The following is a 26274-nucleotide window of genomic DNA, read 5'->3' as shown; positions in this document are numbered from 1 at the left end:
TCCGTAGAAGGTGTTTGAGTTAGGGGAGGCACTGCCATGGAGGATGGCTCTCAGAAGAGGTTTGATTAGCTTAGTTCAAGTTCAGCACAGGTTTACTCTTTTTCCTGACTTATATACCTGGCATTTAGGCTCCATCAGGTGCTTGGAAATGGAGTTTCCTGATCTTTTAACCTCAACTATAAGTTGAAATGAACCTTCTCTTTTCTGAAGAAGCTCATCTCAGGTATTTTAGTTAAAGTGGTGTTAAATGAACCAATAATGTTCTTTTAAGCAGAACCAGTCAAGATTGAATCCCCTCTGCTCTGTGTGCATGATCTGAGCGCTGAGAAAAGATGACCTGAGGACATAATGAGAAGGATAATGTCCATCAACCAGCAAGAGAACTCTCACAAGAAACCTAGTCTGCTAGAACACTGATCAGGAACTCCTGGCTTCCAAAACTGTGACAAAGCCAATTCCTGCTTGAAATCACTCAGTTCATGGACCTTTGTTACAGTAGTTCTAGCAGACTAACAAGAGTTCAGCATTAATGGATTGCGGAACAATTTGCGTTTCAGGGGATTGTTGAGAACAGTAGAACCACCAGGAATAATAAAGGAGACAAAAATCTGTGATATCCGTGTAGGCGAAGGTGTACAGAAATGTAACAGTGAGACTATGGAAAGAGAAATGAAAGTGATTACTAAAAGGATTGTCATCCCTTGAGCATGTAGGAGACAGAAGGATGCTTCTGCACATGCCCAGGGACACTCCCTTTGAGAACTGACAACAGAGGTTCAAAAGCAGGAAAAGTCAGAGGAAAGTACTGCACTGCATTGTATAAACCATGTCACACAGAAAGCAAACAAGCAAAATGACAAGAAAAAGCCTAGATATACAGCATTATCCAGAACTGCTATAATGCATTTTTGACAGCTTCTAATTTTCCACAGAATTTAACCAAATGAAAAGGTAGACTATCCCATGCATGACAAAAGAACAGGCAATACAGACTGTCCTTAGAAGGGCCATATGTTGGAATTGGAATTCAAAAGAGGTGTCCTAGATATGCTGAACAAATAAATGAATGAACAAATGTTGACTGAATTAAAGATAGAGGGATGATAGTGTGTCAAATACAGAACATCAGTAAAGAGATAGAAATTATATAACTAAATGAAAATTCAGGCTGTAGAAAGTACAATAAGTGATTTAAGCTAAAAAGTGTACTGACCAAATTCAACTGAAAAAATTTTCTATTGAAAGGAATTGGCAGAAGAATGACTCAATGAACTTGGATACAGATGTCACAGCAACATAAAGAGAACAATGATTGAAGAAAACAGAGCCACAAAGTAATGTTATGTTACGTGGTTAAATGTATCAACATGTGCATAATCCAAGTACCCAAAACATGAAAGAAAAAAAGCAGGAAAATGTTAAAAGAAATGATTGCTAAAGGTGATTAATTTAAGGTCAAGGAACTTTAAAAAACACACAGATCTACACAGAAACACAAGAAATATCACCAACACACCCTTTTATTATCTAAGCATGCACCAAACCAGGAATGGAGGGAGGCCAATTATTAACCCATAGAATATAGAAAAACATTTATGAGTGAAATTGACACCTTGGAACTTAATTATTCTTAAAGACCTTGTTTCATTCCTGCCGAGCTTTGGATTTTCAATATTTTATTTGAATTCTTTCATTTGGTGAAGCATTAAGCTTTTTACTGTAAAGTAAATTTTAAAAATTGTAACAGCAAAAATTAGAAAGAAAGGGAGAAAGGTGAACAGGAAAAATCATTATAGTCAGAATTGTATTTATGAACCCATGAAATTTGATCTCTTTAATAAAAAACAAATGGAAAATGGTTGGCTACTTCAACCCACTGAAAAGTATTTTTGGAAAATCTGAAGTTAATATCATAAACAAACAACTAGACTCCTGGGAACTTTCTTTTCAGATCAGGTATAAGATAAGAGTGTCCACTCTCACCATTTTTACATACCATATCATTGTGTTCTAGCCCTGGCAGTGGAGGAAGACTGCAAATTAAAATGCATCCAAATTAAAATAAAATGAAGGGAATGATTGAAAACATTTCTTATCAGCAAATATCATCTTGTGCACAGAAGAGCCTAACGAATTCACAAGAAAACTTTAGGACTAATGAGTACACTCAGTCAGGACACAGCAAACAAACTCAGCATGCAAATAGCAACTTCATTTTTATACAGTTGCAATGAATAATGTGAACACAAAATTAAGAAATCAACTTACTCTATGAGAAAGGTATCTGGAATCTTATATTCACAGCAGCACAGTTTACAATAGCAAAGACATGGAAACATCCTAGACACCCATTAAAAAAGGAGTAGGTAAGAAACTCTGGTACATCTACTCTATAGAATAGTACTCAACCATTCAAAAGAACAAAATTCTACCATTTGCAAACAAATGGTCCCAACTACAGACCGTTAGGCTCAGTGAAATAGTCAATCCCAAAAGGATCAACAGCATATGTTCTCTCTGATGTAAGGCCACCTACATGCAACAGATCAATAGTCTTTTCAGTTTTGTTTTTGCTACATCTCAGGTGGTTTGGTATTTTTGTTTTATTCTCATTCAGTCAAAAAAAGTTTGTCTTTCTTGTTCATTTCCTTCTTGTCTCATAGGTCACAAAATAGCATCATCTGCTTCATGATGGCTTCTGATTTTTTCATTTCTTCAGTGACACATTGGTCATTCAGTAGCATGTTATTTAACTTCATGTGGTTGTAAATTTTCTACTTTTTCTCTGTTATTGATTTTGTTTTATGGCTTTTGATTTAAAGGGATGCATAGCAACTGTGTAAGAGACTATCACATACAGATGGGAAGACACAATGCAGTGTGTATCTCTACTTCCAAATCAAAGATGGACTCCCAATGATTCTGTTGGCTGTATCTTGACAATAGGATACTGCACTCTGCCATTGTCCATGCCTACCATATCAGGATATACTTAAATAGCAGAATGATGGACTTATGACTGATTGTGAAGAACTACACTGTTGTAATGACATGGGGGAAATTAGTAGAGGGTGGATTGGGTGGGGACTTGGAAAGGCATTAAGGAAAATCCCAGAGCTTATGAAACTGTGTCATTGAGTAATAAAAGAAATTTTAAAAAAAGAAAAAAACAAGAATAAAGCATTTTGGTATCAATTTAACATATGAAAAGTAAAGAATAATTTTCAGAATCACAAAACATTGAAGGAATTGAAAAAATTAACAATTCGTGAAGGATGAAGATCTAAATAAATTAAAAAAAATTTGTGCATTGAAAGGGTTAGTATTGTTAAGAAGGCAATATTCTTAAGCTTGAGATCTAAAGTTGATTCAATTATTATTAACTCCAGTTTCCCTTTTGAAGAAGTTGGCTGAATGATTGTATGATTCATACGGATATGAAAGAGACTTGCACAGATAAATCACTCTCAAAAAGAATAATAGATTTAGAAGATTCACACATCTAATTTCAAAGATCAATACAAACTTATGGTATTCATGACAAGATAAATCATGGAACAGATTTGAGAGTTCAAAAATGAGCTCTTTTTATGTCCCAAAACAACACAATGGAGGAAAGACAGTTGTTTTAACTATGTTTCCAGAGCAACTGATCCTTATGCAGAGGAGTAATTTGTAGACATTCTTTATTTTATAATATATATATATTTTTTCCATTTACTTTATGATACAGTTCCAAAGACTCAGTAATCTCCCCTCCATCTCCTTCCCAATTTCCTTCTCAGGCTCATTTCCTTCAAAAACAGTCATGAATCCAACATCCTGCTATTTAAGTAGATCCTGACATTATAGATACAGATAATGGCAGAAAGTCTAGCATCCTATTGTCAAGATATATTTAAGAGTTTCATCGGGGGTGCATTGGTGATTCAGGTGTAGAGATGTGTACTCAGCCCCAGCCATTGTGGCCGTTTGGAGAGTGAGCCAGTGAATGGAAGATCTTTATCTCTGTTCCTTGTCCACTCTGTAAATCTGATCTACCTTTCCAATCAAATACATCTAAAGAAAGCTTGCCAAATGCCCTTCAAATATGTCTACTTCTATTTTCTTTGTCAACACCCTGGCAATAGTGTCTTGGTCGTATGCCCCCTTAAGGTTCTCCATTTTTTGCTTCTCCATATGTCAGCCTTCTAAGCAGCATCCAAAGTAATCATTTTGGAAACATGAACCACCAAATGTTACTTCACTGGAGAAAACCTCTCAACTTTAGAGTTGGAATGTGACTGAGCTCTTTGTAGGGATCTTCAATAGTTTTCACCATCTAACCCCTTAGCTTCATTTTGACCTTATCCCGTTCATTTTTGGGGTAGAGGAGGTACATGGGGGCCCTCCATGTGGTTTCTTTTTTGTGCAAAGTTCTGCAACAATAGACTGTTTCTTGACTTTGATCTTTCGCATCACCAGTGCCCTGTCCTTGTCATGTTTCACTCACATAGATCTTTCCCCAGCAATCTAACGTGTTTCTGAGATATATGACCTCCATAGAGGCAGCTTCAGCTTCTCTCCAAGACTGTCCATCATTCTACCTAGCCTCTTCTATTATTGGCTAATTTATTGCTTATCTCGCTCTAGTAGAACATCAATTGATTAACATAAAAACTCTGTCTGATAGAACATGATGCCATCAGTACCTCTAGTAGAGGCACAAAGCAGACAAATTGCATGACATGTTGGAAATCCATGGTGGGACTCTAGTTTTTGTCTTCTACTAGGAATAGTGATTTGAGATTTTTGATGGAAACGGTATGAAAGTACAGAAACAATGATTTTATGTACTCAATATGTACAATATGTAGAATAAGAGGGTAAAAATTTTAAAAACTACTATTGGTCTAATTTTTGAGATTGGTATGATTTATATGTTATTTCTAAACAGACACAAAGCATAAAACTAAAAGCTTCCAAGATTTTAAAATATTACAAAGCCATTTTAAAAAAAAATTATTTTTATTGTAAAGGCAGATATACAGAGAGAAGGAGAGCCTGAGAGGAAGATCTTCCATCCAATGATTCACTCCTCAAGTGGTCACAACGGCTGGAGCTGAGCCAATCTGATGCCAGGAATCAGGAGCCTCTTCTGGGTCTCCCATGCAGATGCAGGGTCCCAAGGCTTTGGGACTTCCTTGACTGCTTTCCCAGGCCACAAGCAGGTAGCTAGTTGGGAAGCAGGGCAGCCGGGACTAGAACCAGTGCCTGTATGGGATCCTGGCCCTTGCAAGACACGGACTTTATTTGCTAGGCTACACTATCGCTCCAGGCTCTAAAGCCCTCTTTTTAAAAATCCTGCTCTAACACTGTTCCAACTTCCTATTTAAATTTCTCAAAGTATCAAAATCTTTTATATTTCCTTTTTGTCCTACTTATTGCCCCCTTTTCTCTTTGAGGCTACAGCTAATTTTATTGGCCTACTATTCCTAGTTTGCAAAAGCTTTGGCAATGCTTGAATACATGAGGATCTCCTTACATTTATTCACTAATATCAAAGTCACAGTTCATTTTTGGATGCATCTTAGCATTATTTTAAAACTCTTCAGAGTTCTTTAGCATGCACATCAGTTTTCAGATCAAGAACCTCTACTACACCGAGAGACTCTTAGATCTCTTCCTCTAATGGCTGTTTGTATGTATACTATGGCCATAGTATCAGGGTACAACTATAGATTCACATGTCACTTGTTACATTGTTCAAATATTTGGAGCTGGTCAAAATGCCAAGTGCTATTAACATCATAGGCCTAAGAATCTCAGAATGTATTTGGCAGGTGTATCCTTACAAATGTAGGGTCTCAGGCCATTGTTATGGTATAATGGGTGAAGCTATCACCTGATACGCCAGCCTCCTCTATGGTACCTGTTTGTTTCTTGCCCGCTGTACCTCTGGACCAAGCTCCTTGCTAATGGGACTAGGAAAGCAGCAGAAGATGGCTTAAGGCTTGGGCCCCTCCAATCCCATGGCAGAAATTTAAGAAGTTCCTAGCTCCTGGCTTAAGGCCTGCCAATGCCACCATCTGGGATGTGATTCAGTGGGTGGAAGATCTCTCACCCTCCCTCCTTCCTTTTCTGTAATTCTGGCTTTCAAATTAATAGAGAAATATTTTTTTAAATAGACTAAAAAAATGTAGATTCTCTCTGATCGTCTAATTCCCCTTTCAGTTTTTATTTGAAACTTAAGATTAATCATAAGGTTATGAATCATAGCATGCTTGTGTGAATAAACAGCTACAAAAATGAATTGCCCAACAACAAATCCCATGATCATTCTATGACACAGCTAGATCAAATACAATACTCTCTGTGGAGAAAAATAAGATTTGGGGCAAGTGTTTGGCCTGGTGGTTGAGATGCATGCAGGGGCAGATGCTCACATCCTGTATCTGACTTCCTATGCTGAATCCTTGGCTCTGACCTGGGATACAGCAGCAATGGACCACATGGGTCATCTATGCTGGAGATTGGGACTGAATTCTTACCTCTGACTTTTTCCTCTTGGCTCATTGTGGACATTTAGGAGACTGTTTAGAAGACGGGAGCTCTTTCTTTAACCTGAGTCTTATCACTCTCTCTCTCTCGCTCGTTCTCTTGCTCTGGATATCTGTGTCTGTGTCTCCCAAATGTCTTAAAATACAAATATTTAATAAATGGAGAACATATTAACTGTAGGTAGTAATAGTCTGATTCCGAAGCTGTATTTTTGGTAGGATCTGATTGTGACACTGTCATTTTATTCATAATCTTTGTAGCCCTCAGTTACAGCCATGTGATGTGGGTAGAATTTAGCTCATTCTCAGCTCTAGGAACCAACTTAATGAAGTTGAGCTGTTCTTCCCGCTATAACAAGGCCTTAGCCTGTCAGCTTATGCATAGTCCTCTTTCTGTTGTGGTTTGTTCTCATCTGGCCAAATCAGCATGTCCCTTAGGACTCTTGTTCATAGTTGTGACAAGCCATGTGCTCTCTCCCCATATTGAAGGAACAAGTCCACAATCTGGTTACCATTAACAACCATCACAGGACAACCACCATGAGGCTGAACTATGATTGATAACTACAAGCTAACCCATTGCCCAGATCAGTGTCTGAGGCCTGGAAACCGACATTTCTGTTGGTCAATCAAGATGCCTCATGTATTCATTATTATTATAATAAGAGCTATGTGTTCTGTGCTTGAAATCCAAAGAATCCCAACAATTAAGAACACTGAATATATTAAAAGATGTGATTGACAATGTGCATAAGGCTGCACAACAAAGTATCAAAAAATAGATGTCTCTTAGAGGTACCCAGTGCTTTGTACTGTTATGTAATTCAGATTTTCTATAATTAATATATGTGTTATTTGAAAAAAAAACAAACATAATTAGAACTAGAGTTTAATAATCATCATCATCTAAGAAAAAAAATCAGCTTTTTAATTCTGGATGGTGATCAACCAAATGAAATAAATCTTCAAGTGGAAACTAATTTGCTGCTTTTTTTAATGCTTCAGAGCCAGAAGAGCAAAGTTCTTAATTTTAAGAGTATCATCTTAGTCAAATTAAAAATGTGCTAAAATCAGATTAGTTCAAGCTGTACGAACATTGACATCTGTTCTAGTGAAGCTTGTTTTTAGTGTTGCTGCAAAGGGAGCAGGTGTGGGGTAGTAGAAACATACACGTTCTTGTTTTTCCTGGCTCTTTGGTCTCCTGCAATTGCTTGTTCTCTCTAAACCTTAGTTACCCAAACCCAGAAATGATGAGGTTGACCTAACCATTATCTACAGTCTTTGCTCTGGGAGATTCTGTGATTCTACGATTGACTAAGCCACGCTGTATGTGGGAGCAGAACTGATAGTTACTGCCTGATTTGAGAAATGTAATTAGATTTCCAATCTCATTATAACATTAAGCAATGAGTGGACATTGTCTACAAAAATAAATGGTAAGAAGTTTGTAAGAGTTCTTATAAATTTAGCAGGAAAAAGTGCCATGATTCATTAAATGAGGTTGATGTGTGTTTTATCTTCTATCCGATTCAAATACTTACTATCTTACAACATCCTCTTATTATTGTTATTTTGTAGCACAGCATTTAAATTCTTTTCCCAGTGACTGACTGGGAAGGCGTTATATTAAAGTGTACCTACAACTTTTGTTTGTTTAATATCAATCAGCAGCTTGTATTGATTGAATAAAAACTTGGCTGAAAGAAAAAAGTAAAACTTAAAAGCAGCTGTGAATTGAAAAGGCACTTAATTACCTGTTCTTTACATATGGTATTTCTCAGAGAAGGCACAATGAATGACAGCTTCTTAGTGAATGTCCTGACAGTGGCCCCCAGCAAGGGTCGGGGTGTCAGTGAGGTGTCTGTCTGCAACGGTGTTCATTTGTTGCTTCTGTTGAACTCGTCCATAGGGTGGAACAGCAGCAGAAATCCGTGAATAAAGATCAATGTCCTGCAGAAAGGGCAGAGGAGCTGGCGGCAGGAGGCATCTATCACTGCCACAGCAACTCCAAGGCCACAGAGAACAGGGCCAACGAGCAAGCCCACGCCAGATGGACACTCTGTGCTGCTTCGGCAATATGCTTTGTGTTCATGATTGCAGAGGTCGTGGGTGAGTACTTCCCAAGACTTTTCTGGTTAAACAAGCCAAGAAATGAAACGCTCTCACAAGGATGTGAGGTTATCTGTTTCCTTTTAAAGTAAAATATAATGTTTGCTGTAAGTATAAGGTAGAAAACAGAAGAAAAGAATAAAATTCATTACTATTCCACATTCAACTGATAATCTGCAATAACTTTATGGAGCATTTTGTATCATATATTCTGTGCATATAGCTTATAGCTTTTTTTAAAACAGAATTGAATGCATTTGATGATACCATCATATACTATTCAAAAAATTGAACAATGTTTTATAATATGCTTCATTGCAATTTACTGTTAAAAATCTAGGAAGATTTCCCTGTTCTCAGATAAAACATTGCTTGCCCTTCAGGTTAATCCCTTCACCTCTACTTCTAAAAGCAGAAACAATTGGCTGAAGTGACATAAATTTTTGTTTTTTCATAATTGATAACACCAAACTGCTAACAGAAAATTTAAAATAATTCATACACCTTCCAGCTATAAATGAGGATGATTTTGTCTTTAAATCTTCAACAAGATTTATTGGGGGTAGTGGTTAAGGATAGCGTTGGGACATCTAATATCCCACAGTGGAGTGCCCGATTGCAGTCCTGGATCCACTTCCTATCCAGCTTCCAGCTAATGTGCACCTTGTGCAGGCAGTAGGTGATGGCTCAAGGATTTGGGTTTTAGCTACCCACCTGAGAGAACTTCGTGGAGTCTTGGCTGGTTTCTAGCTTTATCCTGACTTAGCTTTTGCTATTGAACGAATTTGACATCTAAATAAATTTAAAATATCTTTATTATAGAGATGAATGCTCATTTTAATATCCATTGCTTTGTTTCCTTTAGGATGTTTTTTCTCGTTTGTCAGTAATCTGCATTCATATCTGTAATGCATTTTCTTTGTCTCCTACCTGATTGTTCTTTTTAAAAATTTCATGTTTTTTTTTGTTTTGTTTTCCTAAAGAGAATTTGCTGATTCTCTATGTTGATTTCTAGAAGCTGTTTATGTAGTTGGCATGTTCAATCTTTGGTATGTTAAATATGACATATTTCTAGTTTGCTTTTTACCTATTTTGTTTGTTATGGTTTTACCTGTATGTAAATTTTCATTAAGATTATATATTTTTTTCTATTTTGTAATTAAAAATCCTTCCCAATATACTCAGAATTTAAGTAGTTTTTCTATTCTTTTTATTCTTATTAAAATTTTTCATTTAGTTTTTATGTTGTTTTGAAAATTGGTATATTGTATACTCTAAGGATTCACAATTCCATTGTGAAATAGCTAATTAAGTTTTAACATCATTTATGGATTTATTACTTATTTCCCATTGGTTTTTGATGTTTAATTGCTTTTCAAAATTTTACCGATAGTAGGTTCTTACTCTGACGTTTTCTATTCAGTAATAGCAGTATGCTTAATGTAGGCTTTTATAATTGTTCCTTCCTCCTCATGATTTGTAACTGCCAGAAAAAGATTAAGAATACTAATATGTGTTTGCTGTTCTAATTAAACATGAAAATCACTTTGTCAATTCTCCCTCAAATTATGATAAGTTTAACTTAGGGACACAAATCTTCATTAATAATTTTTTTTTACAATTTTTTTATTGACAATCTTTACATAGTTAATTAGGGTAAAAAGGTTCAAGGGCTACAGGAAAGTGGGTAAGATTATTATTTTTTCCATATTGTTTCCTTCATGTTTAAAGGGGGATAGTAAGGAAGAAAGCCCATCCAATTTCCCACCCTCCCCAGGTCCCAGATGTAGGGTATGCTCTGAGGTTCTTGCTCAGGTGGTTTTGATATTTCAACAGGTATGAATCGCTGCCAATCTTGACACTCCAAGCACTATGAGGTCTTCGAAGAATCCACTGGTTGACATAGTCCATCATAGAGTCTCTGTTTGCCCCATATTTCGCTGCCAAGATATAGCTGAGATGGTTGGTTGACCTGTTCTGTCTTCTCTCTTTTCTTGGTTAGGGTTCTGAGTCCAGCATTTTGCTTGGGGAGATCTCCAAGGAAACTTTGTCTCAAGTGTTCTCAAGCCAGATTCTTGTATGTGTCAGCAAGTACAGGGCCCGGCACAGTCCGTTGCCCCAATTAACTGGTGCTTGTGATCGCTGGGTTGGTTCTGTTTTCACTCCCGACTTTCATTAATAATTGAATGAATGTTTTTCTTCTAACTTGCTATTTCTCTAGTTTTCTGAATCAGAATTCTGCATGCTAAAGTGGAAAGTATAATTTTAATCATTTCCTCTCTATGAATAAAGAAAGTTTATTAAACTTTGAAATCATTTCTTCCTTTTTAAGGAATGCCTTGTTTATCAGTCTGGCTTTGGAAACATTTGAAGAAAAAGTCAACATATATTTTAGCATCTTTGTTATTTGTTAATATATTCAATATGTCTAGCACTTGATTATATTTTGGCCATTTTCCTGATGCCACTCATTGGAATGTTCAAATATATTATTCTGCTTAGGAATAATATATTTGATAGTTTCATGTGGAAACTTAATCTCTTTGAAGGAACTACATTTGGTATGTAATAGTTTAATATTTTTCCAAAATATAACAACACTGTAAAATAATGCTAAGGACCATGATACCTATCACTGACATCAGGGCTTTTTGTGGTTTGCTTTCTTCCCTGTATTCCAAAGGAAGTATATGAAAAATAGACTATGCTAAGCATTTTTTCTGCCTTATAATATCTAGCAACTAGAATTAATATTTTTGTGTAGCTTTAGAGTCTGTGGCTTGTGCATTTTTTATTTAGAATTATTTTTTAGTTTCTGAAATGTAAAAAAGAAGCTAGAATATATTCAGAACAATTCCAAGGTTAGTATTTAGCCATCTAGTCAAAATGTACGTAGCTAACTCCTAGCACATAAGTTTTAGAGCCAAGGCAAGTCCTTTGAAGGAACTGACTCAATTGCTTGTTGCAGTTGCAAAACTGTAAGCAGCTCCAATATGGAAAAATCCTATGGGGAATCCATTGACCTCTGTATCAAGGGAATATTCATTTTTATTATTGACATTCATGAGATTGTGGACAATATAAATTGTTCATGTCAAGAGTTTGGAAAAATGGAAAACACAAAGAATTCATCCTAAATATGATTTGGAAAGGGGATTTTCTTGGTCCTCCTAATGCTGTACTGGCACCATCTCCTGCAAACACATCTCAGGAAGATGTATAAATGGATTTGCTTGTTCCCTACTTTCTTCCTCTGCTTTTTCTTCAAACCACGTGGCTGGATTTTGTCCTTTCCCACGCCAGTATCTAATCAGTTTGAAATGAGGTACTCTCCCACTCACAAAACCGACTCTTCTCCTGATGCTCTTTCTTGTTTCATGTAATTGGTTTTTTTTTTTAAATTTTAGATTCACAACTAAAAAATGAATTTATCATTACCACAAGATGCTTAGATTATGTGCACTTTTTGATATAGCTAAATTGAGCTGCTTGTTATTTTACCTTGAGTTTGTGCTCGGTAACTTCACTGAATTTGTTTGCTTTAGAATTGCTTTCTTGGGTGGACGCTGAAGGGTTCTCTCTGTAGAATATCACATTACTCGCACACGGGGACAGTTTGACTTCTCCCTCTCGAATATGAATGAGTTTTACTTGCTTCTGTTGCCGAATTGCTCTGGCTTAGACTTCGGCACTGTTAGAAATGATGAGAGGGAACATCCTTGTTTTGTTCCTGGGCTCAGAATGAAAGCTTTCAACATTTTAGGCACTGACTGCTCTGAAGCTGTGGATTTGTCATGCATGTCCTTGTGCTGCACAAAGGCACAATGTTTGTATTGTACAAGTTGCTGAGGGTTTGTCACTTTAAAAATGGCAGTCTTTTTAGGGAGGTCGAGTGGGCAGCTGCTCATCTGAAGTCAATTAGTGACCCTCCATTCCTTTTTATTCCTCTGAATTAGAGTACAAATCTGACTGTAGAATCAGTGAAGGAATGAAACAGATACTGAGTGATAATCCTTTATTTGTAGATAAGCCGTGTTGATATTAGGCTGTTTCCAAACATTGCTCTTTTCAGTTACAGTCTTCAGAATTGTTTGATGCTTCCTTCTTGCCTTGTTCAGTAACCTACCAACTTTTCCTTCATCATGGCAGATACAGGAAATTCACAACGTGCTGGGCTGAATTGACAGTTGTGCTACAACTGGAAGGGACAAATTCAGACTAGCTGTGAATGTCTATGCTAGTCCTCATTGGCTTGCCACAAGTGAAATTAGATCAACACATCGGGAATTTTTGGTATCCTAACAAAATAAAAATTTTGGCATTTAAGACATTCCACAGTGTGACTGCCAGACTAACAATTGATATTTTTGTTTTACTACCACCCCAACCTGATTTCTGTCTTGTAGGCACATTTATTGACTTCATTTTCTCCAAGGTAATTTTGTATGTTACAGTACCTGTAGCATTTTCTTGTGCCTTTTTGTTTGAACACAAAAGCTCTCATCTTTCTTTTTCACGCTCTTCAAAATCATGGCCCTCGATTTAAGTCCCCCCACCGCCCCCGTTTTCAGCACACCTCTTCCCCAGGGCTATTCTTAATTATATCAGAGAAAGAAGTTATTTTTCTCAGATCACCTTAGGGAATCTGGGAGATCCTTCTGCAGGAAATGGGATATAAGTGAGGCTTTGAAGAATGGGGTGGAATCTGGAGGTATCCAAAAGAGAGATAATGAACCTCTCTCAAGTGGAAGGGCCTGGCCTGAGCAGTAGGAGATTGTGAATATGAGCTCACCTTGAAGGTTTGTTTGTGGGTAGGTTTGAAACAGGAGAAAATATTTGTACTCTAAGAAAGCGAAGCAAACTTGGATGACACTGTTTTTTAGTTGACTGTCATTTCTTGTTCAGCACACTATATCATACTGTTTGCACTGATTGGAATTTTGGCCTTCTTGGCTTGAATGCCTCAAGCTCAAAGGCAGATATGGAGTTGAGAATCAGGTTGGATCAAGAAGAGTGTGAGTTTCACAGGGAGGCTGGAAAAGGATGCTCTATTTCCTCTACAAATGCAAAGCTGAAATGATGTAGGTCTGTCTTCTTGAAATGCAGAAAAAATGTAGAGAAATAACCAATCACAGGGTACAGGGAAGACTGGAGGAAGAATTAAGGAAGGGCATTAAATATCTTATGTCTACAGTTAATGGTTCTGTGAACTTGATTTGGCACTCTGATGGCATGTGTCAGTTCCTAACTATAAAGAGGAGTTGTGTAAACATGTATCTGCATCTGAAAAGATAAACATACAAACACCGAGAACTCAGAATGAAGCTCCAGCCTGTCTGTTACTGGACTAAACTAAGAATAGAGCATGTAAGAAAGAGAAAGGTCTGAAGTCAGACCGTATAGGGTTAATCATGGATGTAGTGAGTAATCATCACTAAACAGGAACACAGAGCTTGGTACAGGATGGGTAAATGGTAAGTGTCTCAAAGTGAATACATTATTTCTTCCTAAGAGAAAGATATGGTGAGTGGCATCATAATCCTTACTTTTAATAGTAAGAATACCTACTTTCAAGAAGTGATCTTTTTAAAAAATTGTATTTATTTGAAAGGGAGAGAGTGAGCAGGAGAGAAAAGTGAAATTCCTCTATCTACTGGCTCAATTTCCCAGCTGCTTACAATAGCCAGGGCTGGGCCAGGCTAAAACCAGGAGCCATGAACTCAAGCTTGTTTTCCCACACAGGTGACAAGGATCCTAATACTTGAGCCATCACCTTCTTCCCATTAGCAAGTTGGAATCTGCAACTAAGGGAGGACTCAAACCTAGGCACTCTGATATAAGGATGCAGGCATCCCAAGTAGTATCTTAACTGCTTCATCAAACATCTTCCTGATTGTTGGAATGACAGAGACACAGAGGGAATTGCTATCAACCAATCCACTCCTCCAGTGACTGCAACAGCCATGACTGGGCCAGGCTAAATTGGAAGTCAAGAACTCAATGCAGGTATCTCAGGTGCATGCTGGGGGCTCAACTCTCTGAGCTATTACTCATATCACTCTCTCCTATGGTCTGCATTAACATGAAGTGTGAGTCAGAACCACAGCTGGGAGCTGAACTCAGGAACCCAGGAAGGTTAACTTTTGACTAATGGGGTCCTCCTAATTGTACCTATCACCAAGGCATCTTAGTGACTCAGATCGTTTATAAATTTTGAGGTTCTATCAGCATGCAAACTTAAGGCAATGTTAAAATATGACTATGAAATGCCGCCGTTGCCCAGCAGCGGTGACACTAAAAATGACAAGGCACGCTCTGGAGGGTCTGGGAAAAACTGGAGCCGCAACCAGACCCCTTATTGCCAAAAGTGGCTGCATTTAAATCCTTATCTCTGCTGCTCCTGTCCCCACTGGCCTTAGCTTTCCTCCCTCCTTCTTTGGCCAGCTTTCCGCCACCCTTCCTCCCGTTCTTCTTCCCATACTTTCCCCGTCTCCTTTCTGCCACCCTTCTTCCAGCCCCACCCCCCCAGTTTTTCTTGTCCGTCCTAGTCTCTCTATCTGTCTCTCTGTCTATCTGTCTGTCCATCATCTGTCTGTCTCCATTCTGTCGCAGTCATCTTGTCGTCCGTCTGTCCGACTGTTGTCATAGTTGTCCGTCCACTAGCTTTTACCGGCTACTTATTTTTTTTAAAAGATTTATTTATTTATTGGAAAGTCAGATATACAGAGAGGAGGAGAGACAGAGAGGAAGATCTTCCGTCCGATGATTCACCCCCCAAGTGAGCGCAACGGCCAATGCTATGCTGATCTGAAGCCAGGATCCAGGAACTTCTTCCAGGTATCCCACATGGGTGCAGGGTCCCAAAGCTTTGGGCCATCCTCAACTGCTTTCCCAGGCCACAAACAGGGAGCTGGATGGGAAGCGGGGCTGCCGGGATTAGAACTGGCGCCAATATGGGATCCCAGGGCGTGCAAGGCGAGGACTTTAGCCACTAGGCCACGCCGGGCCCACCGGCTACTTTTATACCGTTCTCCACCAATCACTGCTCCCCGTGGGTCCACTTGGCGCTACAAGATAGGCCAGTAATCACAGCGGGGGCATTAGCCTAACCCTGTGACTTCCTGTTTTCCTGCTGTCTAGCTGGCCCTGAGCCTGCCGCCGTCTTGCAACAGCCCCTTCCAATCCCAGGAGCGGCTTTAGCACCCCACTCCCCACAATGAAAACTACTGGTTAAATAATAATTTGATGAGTTTTGACATAATATGTAATAATGTTATTCATAAAATAATGTAGGAATTCTAGGAATGTGTACTAATAGCATATAATGGTATCACTTAGGATACAAGGCTAATATTGTTGGATGATTTTGCTTTTTAAATCTTAAAGGCAGAGTGGTAGATGATGGGGACAAGGCGGGGGTAGAGGATGGGCTGTACCAGGCCAAAGCCTGCAGCCTGAAACTCCATCCTGATCCCCTAGATGGGTGGTGGCGCCCAAATATTTGGGCCATCTTCTACTGCTTTTCCAGGCACGTTAGCAGGGAGACAGATCAGAAGTGGAGTTGCCAGGATTTAAATTTGCAATCTGCTATAGGATGCCAGCATTGAAGGAGACTGCTTAACCAGCCACATTAAAACACTATGCTGAATATTTATTTTTTTCAATCTAACCAGTGAATCTCTATTTCCTTGGAAAGCACCATGGAGACTTCAGCTCAACTGTCTTAAGTCTGAAGCAAGGGTATTCATCAAACTCAGGCCTACCCAATGGCTCTCCTCTAGAGGCCTATGTGGGACCTGTTTCCAGGCACCAGTCCACATACCTTGTCAAATAGTCTAGAAATGCAATAACTACTTCCGTGGCTCATCATCAGAATCCTTTTTGGCTGTTTTTGTTGCATGCTAATCTCCAGGTTCTCTCCATTCTCTAGGGAATCCTCTCTGATGCTGACAAAGATCTCTCAAGTATAATCTGAGTAAATCACAACTTTGACACTAAATTATTAATGAGTTTCCTTTGCTCTCAGGAAAACATTCAAATTTCTTGGCTTGATGTTTAATATCCAAGACAAGAATTCCCGATCCACCTTCCTGGTGTTTCCCATTCTCTCTCGAACCTTGCGTACCCTCTGCTTTTCCAACAAGATTTCATGTTCTTTCATTTATCGGTATTCTTCTCCCTGTTCTTACTTCTTAAAAATCCCCCATTTTATGTAATTTTTTCCCTGATTCTTAGCCCTCTCTTCTGTGAGGAATTCTTTTTTATTTATTTATTTATTTATTTTTACTGCATGCAGCAAGGACAACTCTGATTCCTGGTTCATTAAAATGTCTTTACTACAATGAGTGTTTACTGAAGAGAGGGATTGTGATCTGTATATCTTGATGTATCCAATTGCTGGTATCACACACAGCAAGGGCTCAACAAATACTGTCTGGATGATCGAATTAACTATCAATAATAACCCACGATTTAAAGGCAAATCCAAGTTCACTTGCAAACTACCTCTTGAAAGCAATTTTCTCCATAGGATTTGACAATGATTTCCCAGTGTTTCTGATGACTCTTAGTAAGTATCTCTGATGACTGTGAAAATGATTCTCAGTTCTCAGGCTTCCATATTAACATGCTTCTCCCAAAGCATGTGTTTTATCTTTTTTTGTTGCCTTCTGACTCAGCCCAGGCTATTGAAGAAATCCTAGATGATTTTATTATTTTGACTTAGTCTACACATGCCATCATTCATTGCTGAGATTGCTGCATGCTGCATAGCTACATGTAGTCATTCTTCAGGCAAGAATAAGTGCATTGTTAATACAGCTTTATTATCAAGACCAACTTTGGCAGACAGAGCACCATTAAAGGATAATTGGAAGGACAGCAGATTTGTTAGCAAAATGTTCCTTTTTGGCTAATGAGTCACTCTGATTTTTGCCCTGGCAATTCAGTAACAAGCTTGAAGACTACTTCACTTCAGATCATTAAACTTTGACATACTAGTTATTAACTACAGCTAGAGCCAACAGTCTGTGGGGATTATTGCAATTATGAGCCATCTATGTAATTTTTTTTTTAATCATTAGGCAAGACAAGGTGAGGCTGTTGATAGAGGGGCTGATGATGGACGGTCTCGTGCCTTGCGGTACACAAGGCAATAAACAGCTGCGAGGAATAATCAGTCAGCAAAAGCTCTTTGCTGGTAAGATGCAGTAAAAGCAATAAAGGTTATTTTTCTCAAACAGTCAACTGTTCATGGAGTAAAGGACTAGGCTTCCCTGTAATGTCTATGTTGGAGAGGAAATGTTTTTAATGGAGATTTAGAGGAATATAGAGCAAGTGCACTAAATGGAGAAAAAAGCAGGGCAGGACTAACGTGACTTGGGTTGTATTCTGGCACTTCATTGGGTTGCTTATTGAAAGGGTAACTTCTCTTTCTCCTCTCTTTCACTCTTATAAGGATCTCAATCTCAAATGGATAATACAAATTAAAGCACCAGGAAGTGGTAAAAATGCTGGTGACTGACAAGTCAAGTCAAGACATTTGCTTGCTGTTATGTGAGTCCTACTCTGCAGACAAACGCCTAGAGCCTCAAGCAGTATGAGGCTCACTGTATATGGTCTGCATCCCTCCAGCCATCCCCTCTTGAACCCCTGATCTTCAGTCTAATAGAAATGTTCCCCACGTGTGCTCCACACTTTCCAGCTTGGGTTCCTTCATTGTCACAGGAATGGCCTTTCTCATGAAACTTATTCTTTTTTTTATAATCAGAAAAATGTTTTATTTTGACAACCATATATTCATAGCATTTTTAAATTTCTTTCCATAGTTCTATCTCTATTTAAAGTTTCCTAGGGTAATTTAAAAAACAATAACATAACAATGTAAAGTCTATTGTAGTGACAGATTTTCCAAATGTGTTACATCTTATTTTCTGTATTTTTTTTAAAAAAGCCTGAGTGAACTTGGTGGGAAAGACAAGGAATTGAATAGAACAGCTTTAACTCTTACGCAGCGTTGAATCTGGAAATTTATTCTTATATATTCAAATTCTATGTACTTTCTGGGTCTCAGTTTTCTGTTAAGTCAGGAGGAAGAGGTGGATGAGACTAATTTAATATCCTTTTCTGGGGGTCACCAGTGTTGTATACCAGGTTAAACCACTGCCTGCAACACAGGGGTCTCCTATAAGCATTGGGCTCATTCTTAGCCACTCCACTTCTAATGCACCTTAGAAAGCAGAAGATGGCTGAAGTGCTTGGGTCCTGTGTACACATGAGACCTAGATGAAGCAGTGAAACAGTGGATGAAAAAAAAATTTCTTCCTCTGTAACTCTGCTTTTCAAATAAAATATTTTTTGCGAATTTGTGGATTTTTTTTTTAAATCAACAACAGTTAGCAGGTACATGAGTCGAGTTGCATTCTCAGGTGTTAACCCAGTATATTACTTCTCAACTCCTAGGTGGGCACATTGCTGGGAGCCTTGCTGTCATCACAGATGCTGCCCATCTCTTAATTGACCTAGCCAGTTTCTTGCTCAGCCTCTTCTCCCTGTGGTTGTCAACAAAACCTCCTTCCAAGCGGCTCACATTTGGATGGCACCGAGCAGGTATGGTTCACTGATGGAACTGCTGCAGAAGCAGTGCTTAGAATCATTTCTGGTTACAAAGGTCAAGTACAAACGAAGCCTTGTGCAAAACTCCCCTGGAGGTCCATCTCTGGGGTTTAGAAGCAAATAAATGTGAACGTGGGAATGTGTGTTACCAGTATGTATTCAGAGTACAGCAAGGTTAGTGTTGCCCCTTATCTTGTATGGGACAATAGAAACATTTACATCTGAGCTACAGCATACGTGCCAGAGCCATGGCATTAGTTATTAAATTACTCAGTGTCCTTTGAAGAAAGGAGGAGGTGAAACTTCTGCCTAATTGCACAGTAAGACAGAACATCAGAGATCTGCGGCGATGAGGAGGTTCTCAGGATGTTGGGAACAGAAACTGGGCTTCACTGTTTGCATGCAGTGTTCAGCCATTCATTCATTCATTCATTTATTCATTAGTAGCCTGTTCATTGAGCCAACAATAAAAATGATGAAGGAGGAAGATAGAGAAGGAAATTTTACCTCTTTTGTTGGAACGGATTCTTTCATTGATTAAACGCTTGCTGCTGTCTAGGAAGTCACCCAGGGTAGGATAAGGGTTGAGTCTCTGGGAAATCTTTAGTTTGGCTCATTTAAAATATTTGCTTACAATTCATCAAATCCACACATGGCAGTTCCATTTCTTCTGCACTTGATTATTTTTTTTTTTCAGCTGGAGGCATTTCTTAGCTTCTGTCTCATCATACCTCTCTGTCCATGGGTTTAGGGTCAGACAAGCTCTGCTTGTCACATAGGTAGGGAGCCCATCCACTTCACTTGTATAAGTGCAATCTCTGTTTCTGGCTCACCAGAACTATTCAGGCCCTGTCCAATGCACAGGAGAGCTGCAGATATGGCAAGGACAGTCTACATGGCCAGCCTCCACTAGAAGGTATTGCTGGACATGATCATGTCTTATAGAATGACAAGTGTGGACTGTGGGCTTTCAAGTTGGGAATGATAGGAAGTTCTAATTTCGTGCTAAACAATTTATCATTATAGGAATTTTGAATTACATTTTCTTTACTCTTCTGAGAGAGAGGTGAGACATTAAAGAGCTTGTGACATTGGGATCTGGTTCTACTTTTGCAAGTCCCTGAATGGAGCTGTGCTTGCAAAACATGTTTCTTTGGCTGACCACCCATTTATCTGTAGAACATTTCCCTTTCCAATTCCAGTCATCAAGGTTAGTTGGTCACTGAAGGATAGGGTGAATGATCTTGGCTTACACTTTGCCACTTTGAAGGAATTCCTGAATGCTGTTATTCTGGAAGCCCAGACCTGTGTAATGGAACTCTGTGTTACAGGGGACATGTTCTGTATTATGGCTATTTGAGTACATTAAGTGTGGCAAGTGCTACTGATGAAACAGATTTTCAATCTTAATTCAATTAAATTTCAAAAGGTTTCTAACATACTAAACAGCCCCTCTCCAGACAGAGGTAAATGCTACCCATCACAGCTTTGTCCATCTATCTGAGGGCTTTGCTAGCCTCACGGTTTTATACGGTATTATACAGTTTAGGGCAGCGCTTCTCCATAGTTTCCCTTTTTTTTTTTGCTAATTACTTTTTGCTTCTTAATTCTGTTTTATTCTATACATAGATCTTGCCCTTGGTATTTCAGCTTTATCCTCTCAGCTCTCTTATCTCACTATACCTCCCTAAGCACAGGCCCAGCACTAGGGATACTCATGTGTCCTGGTTTGCAGCCCCATAGGCAGGGGACCCACTACTTACCATATATAAAGCCAGTCTGTTTCTAGCTAACCAGAAATGCTTGGTCCTGGTCCTCTATGAGTTTTGCAAAGGCAAGTTTGAACTACTTCGAGAAAGTAGCAAAAACTGATTGCTACTTGTTTCATTGGTTTCTTAGGCCTGCCTCAATAAAGTAGTTCATTCTAGGCGACTGAAATAGCATACATTTTTTTATCTCACAGTTCTGGGACACAGAAGTGATCAAGGTGGCAGCCAAGTCTCTTTCTTCTGAGCTCCGAGCATGAAAAGCCTGTTCCTGCCTCTCCCCTGGCACCTGGTCATTTGCCAGAAAGTCCTGTAGGCCCTTGGCTTATAGGCCTCTGCTCTTGTCTTTACACACCTGTATCAACATTGCCCCCTTTAAACACATATCCCAGGCAGAGTGGATTTTGAGCTTATCTTACTCCAATATGATTTAATCTTTGTCACAACTGTAATGACCTATTCCAGAAAATGTCACAATTGAGGTACTGATGTTTAGTAATTCAATGTGTGAATTTAAGTGGGATGCAGTTTAATTATAACTTATGTCAACCTGTTACATATCATACCCTTATTATGGCTACTGCAAAGATAAGGACAGCCAGGCCACAGATTGTTACTGTCTCAACACACCTTACTAGCCACGGGAAGACCATTCATACTTGCATGTTTACACAAGCAGTTGAAATAGTGTGAAAAATGTACCATAGGTTGTTACCCAGATAATTTTAAATGACACACAATAAATACACATGCTCAATAATTATTAGAAGCAGCATACACACATACACACACACACATATATATATTTAATATACAATCTCATGGATAACTTAATTTAGCAAGAAGCTAAATATAAAGAATACATGAATGAAATATTAAGTGGCCAATGGGGATAAAGTTGGCAGGTAGTTATAACAGAAATCAGAAAGGCATACATACATAATTGAAAAATGAAAAACAGCTACACAGTAAGTAATAATGCATTTCTCTACTTTCAAAGGAATTGAGATCTGTTTTGTTTGGAAAAGGAAGGACAAGGTAGGAAAGGACAAGATTATGGAACATGCTTGACAAATGACTCACTATGTTTCTACATCTTGTGGATCCTTAGAACCTTCTTGCAAGGTTGCATGAAAGATCTTGGTGGATGCTAAAGAATTTCTAAGTGAGCAAACCATAGTTCCCACAGTGGGCGCATGAAGCACTAACTTATCTTTAAATGTAAATGTAAATGCCTCCATTCTGATGCTTCTTTCCTGGTATTAAAAGCTGAGTTCACTTTTATGCTTACAATATGTTGGGCTGGCAAATGAAACTCATTTTCAAGTGCCCTCTGAAGCCTGCCCTTTGTACTGTTTCATCCCAAAGGTGCTGGTCCTAGCAAGTCATAAATGGTTTATAGCAATATGAAGAGTTTCTTAACATACTTTCATTGTTGTGTCTCATTATTTCATCTCCAAATAAATTTCACCCATTTTAGCACCTAGTTAATTAAAAACCCTAATGGAAAATTGTAAGGGCAGGTAGCAATTAATGTGTTCTGAAAATTTGCTGAAAATTTCCCAAGAATCTGGAGACAATGAAGTCAGATGCTGGCATTTTGTGAATGCAGCCTTAAAGTGTCCCATCCTACTTTTACATGTGTCCATACCTTCACTTCACAAATCACACAGTGAGCTTGCTTGAGGCTTCTGCTTTCCTTTCTTTTAATAAAGGAAGTGAGGCACATATCTTATGGATCTCATGGGTGGAATGGGCAACCTATGAGTTATATTGTGTGTGTGTGTGTTTTCTGTTCGAAAATTCAGAGATCCTTGGAGCGCTGCTGTCCATTCTGTGTATCTGGGTGGTGACTGGAGTGCTGGTGTACCTGGCTTGTCAACGCCTGCTGCATCCCGACTACCACATCCAGGGGACGGTGATGATCATTGTTTCCGCCTGTGCAGTGGTGGCCAATGTGATGTAAGTCACCCGCACACTGTCTCCATAAGGCTTATAACCTTAACCCTTTCTGGACAAAGTCTTCTTTCTTTAAATGCTAGAGATTTGAGAATGAGCTCAAGAATGGTGCTGATTTAAGGGATGCTTTTCATATTGACTTAGCTATCGTTTTGGAAAGCTCCCAGTGTTATTAACAGTTCAGCTTAGTGCTTGCAATGTTCCCTAACTTGCAATGTAAGGGGGACAGAGTTTGGTGAGATTACATACTCGGCCAGCCAGACAATACAGAGTCAGAATTTGAATCCATGTCTAGAGAAGCAGAATCGAACTCCTAGCCATTCTGTTCTCTTCTGCTAGCTGACAGTTCCATATGATGTGACTGATACCTGCTCCGTATCTGCTAGGTGGAGATTATGAAAGCTTCTGGGGAACGGATCCAGAAAGCACCTTACAGCATATTTACTTCCATCTGCCTTCAACTTTGAGTTTATGTTTTGCAGACTCCTCATAAAATGGTAATCAGTTTTAAGAAAAGCTAAGTTGTGACCAGCATGCAATATTTATTTTTATATACATTAATGAAGTTCAGTGTGATATTTTGATTCATGTAAGTATTGAGTAATTTCTGTTTTAATCATTGTGACTACATGAAAATTCAAAAATTTAAAATTTTAAAAAAGATTTGTTTTGGGCCCAGCGCGGTGGCGCAAGTGGTTAAAGGTCCTCGCCTCGCACGCCCGGGATCCCATATGGGCGCCGGTTCTAATCCCGGCAGCCCCGCTTCCCTTCCAGCTCCCTGCCTGTGGCCTGGGAAAGCAGTCGAGGATGGTCCAAGGCTTTGGGACCCTGCACCCACGTGGGAGACCCGGAAGAGGCTCCTGGCTTCGGATCGGCATAGTATCGGCCCGTTGAGCTCACTTGGGGAGTGAATCATCGGATGGAAGATCTTCCTCTCTGTCTCTCCTCTCTGTATATCCGCCTTTCCAATGAAAAAATAATAAAAATAAATCTTAAAAAAGAAAATGATTTGTTTTTATTGGAAAGTCAAATATACAGAGAGGAGGGGAGATAGAAGAGGAGAGCGAGAGGAAGATCTTCCGTTCATTGATTCACTCCAAGTGGCTGCGACCGCCAGAACTGAGCTGATCCGAAGCCAGGAGCCAAGAGCCTCTTCTGGGTTTCCCATGTCGATGCAGGATCCCAAAGCTTTGAGCCATCCTCGACTGCTTTCCCAGGCCAAAATCAGGGCATTAGATGGGATTATAACCAGTGCCCACATGGGATCTCGTGTTGTGCAAGGCAAGGACTTTAGCCTCTAGGCTACCACATTAGGTCCAAAAATTCAAATTTTTTAAGCTGTGTTATTTAGATTCTCATTTATCTTTCAGCTGACGGTGGTCCATTCTCTTTTCCAAGTAGTATTAATTGTTTTCCTAGGAGGCCATTGCATGTGATTTGCCATGTTAGCTCTGCTTGTGCCAAAATCTACTTGACTGCTGCTGATAATGATTTTTTTAGGCCAAGAATTCAATTCGTTTGGGTTAGTTTTCTCTTTCTCAATTGATAGGCCAATTCTAGGCAAACTTTTAACACTCTAGCATCTATCCCTGCAAAAATTTCCACATTCTTATTTTCAGGATATTTGAACATGTTAAATTACGTGGCAAAGGGTTTTTGCATATATGATTAACGATGTTAGGCCAGGAGGATTATCTGGGCTCATGTAATGGAAATGTCCAGCAAAGAGGAAGGCAGGAAATCTGAGATGAGAGAAAGAACTGTACTGTAGGAGCCATACAGTACAAGTGTTCTTGCAGAGTTGGAAAAGGAAACAAAAGATATAAAAATAAGGCTCCTCCATCCCTAGACTTTCCAGGAAGAATTTAGTCCTATAAACCCACTTTAAACTTCTGACTTCTAGAACTAAGAGAGCAAATTTGTAAAATTTTCAGCTACTAAGGTGTTGAAAGTTTGTTATAGCAGACATCTCAAACGTGGGTTAAGTGTCCTTATTTGGGAAATTCCAAGCATCTTAAAGTTCACAATTTTTGAGCATCAACATGATGCTATTTTAATATTCTAAAATCTGAAAAATGCAAATTTTGAAACACTTCTGGTTCCCAGCATTTAAGATGAGGAACCAATGGTTCAAAATGTTTAGGGCAGTGTTTGGCCGAAGCTGGGAGCCTAGAACCTCTCCTAGGTCTCCCCTGTGGGAGGCAAGACTAAGTGCTTGAGCCATCCTTATCTTCCCAAGCGTATTAGCAGGGAGCTAGATGGGAAGAGAAGTGGCTGCTTGAATCAGCACTCATATAGGATACAGCCATTATCTTAGCGTGTCTGGGCCCTGTCTAGATATGTAGCAATATAACTGGATTCATAATAGAAGGTAGATTTTTCCAAGAAAGCAAAGAAGGCGATGATTGGAACCCGGTGTTTCAAAGAGTGGTTGTTAGAAAGAGATGGCGTTAGGGAAGCGCTGGATTCGAAGCAAAAACTGAGCATAAGTCCTTTGAAAAGACTCCCTGGGGTCATTCTAAAAGCCTTTCCCTTTGATGCTTCGATCCCCCACCTCTCAGTTTGTGAATTATTGCTTGCAAAGTCTGAGCTATTTGAAGAATGGTGCTTAATCTTCTGTTGCTAACTAGATTTCTATCTTCAACCAGTTAACTTGAAAATGTGTTTCACATTGGCATTGGAATGAAAAGTGCAGGTTGATCAATGTAAATCTATTAGTGTTAGGAAACAAATACTTCAGACTACATGACCTGTCAAATGTGACTCAATAACCTCTCCACACAAGGAGTACGCCATGTACTCACGGAAGAAGTATTAATTTTTCAACAGTCCTACAGAGGTTATGTTATGCTACCCAAAGGGAAAAAAAAATACCCAGCTGAATACCACAGCATCCTGGGATTCTAATGATGGAATTTGATTTTCAAAATAGATACCTTAACATCACAGATTATTTTCATACTTAGACGAGGAAATTGAAAAGCTCTGCATTCTCTATGCAGGAAGTTCTCTGTGCAGGAAGATTGTTATTTATGAAGATAATGAATAACTACAATGTTTTCTCCAAGAACTGGGATTGCAGATTTCAGATGCTGCTAGGTGCTGTGTTTAAATCAGATATATCAGAACTGTCATTTGGGAATAAAGCTATTCCTTGGGAACCCAAAATCAGGACAGAAATTCATAATCAAAGTTATGAATGACTTCTACCATGAAGCTTATTGTCAGAGCTTTAAGTCGATTGCACACAAAATTTTCTTAACTTGAAACATTTCCTCCACCGTTGG

The 26274-nt window shown here is 38.9% G+C and overlaps 1 protein-coding gene across 2 annotated transcripts in view; it reads left to right on the top strand.

The window, feature by feature from the left end:
* The window catches only part of SLC30A8 (solute carrier family 30 member 8), a 43342-nt gene that overhangs the window by 4445 nt on the left and 12623 nt on the right, over positions 1–26274 (top strand). The window contains exons 2-5 of one of the 2 annotated variants that reach the window (XM_040979465.1): positions 666–675; positions 8462–8648; positions 19110–19256; positions 22837–22990. In XM_040979465.1, coding sequence (XP_040835399.1) covers positions 666–675; positions 8462–8648; positions 19110–19256; positions 22837–22990 — 498 coding nt within the window. Of the gene's footprint in view, positions 1–665; positions 676–8448; positions 8649–19109; positions 19257–22836; positions 22991–26274 lie in introns of both variants that reach the window. The other variant, XM_040979464.1, reaches the window with a different exon arrangement.

This window comes from Ochotona curzoniae, unplaced genomic scaffold, assembly GCF_017591425.1.
Source record: "Ochotona curzoniae isolate NIBS_2020 unplaced genomic scaffold, NIBS_Ocur_1.0 contig_3190, whole genome shotgun sequence".
NCBI classification, from domain to species: Eukaryota; Metazoa; Chordata; class Mammalia; order Lagomorpha; family Ochotonidae; genus Ochotona; species Ochotona curzoniae.
Note: the sequence above shows the minus strand (reverse complement) of the source record. Positions and strands in the feature narration are given on the sequence as shown.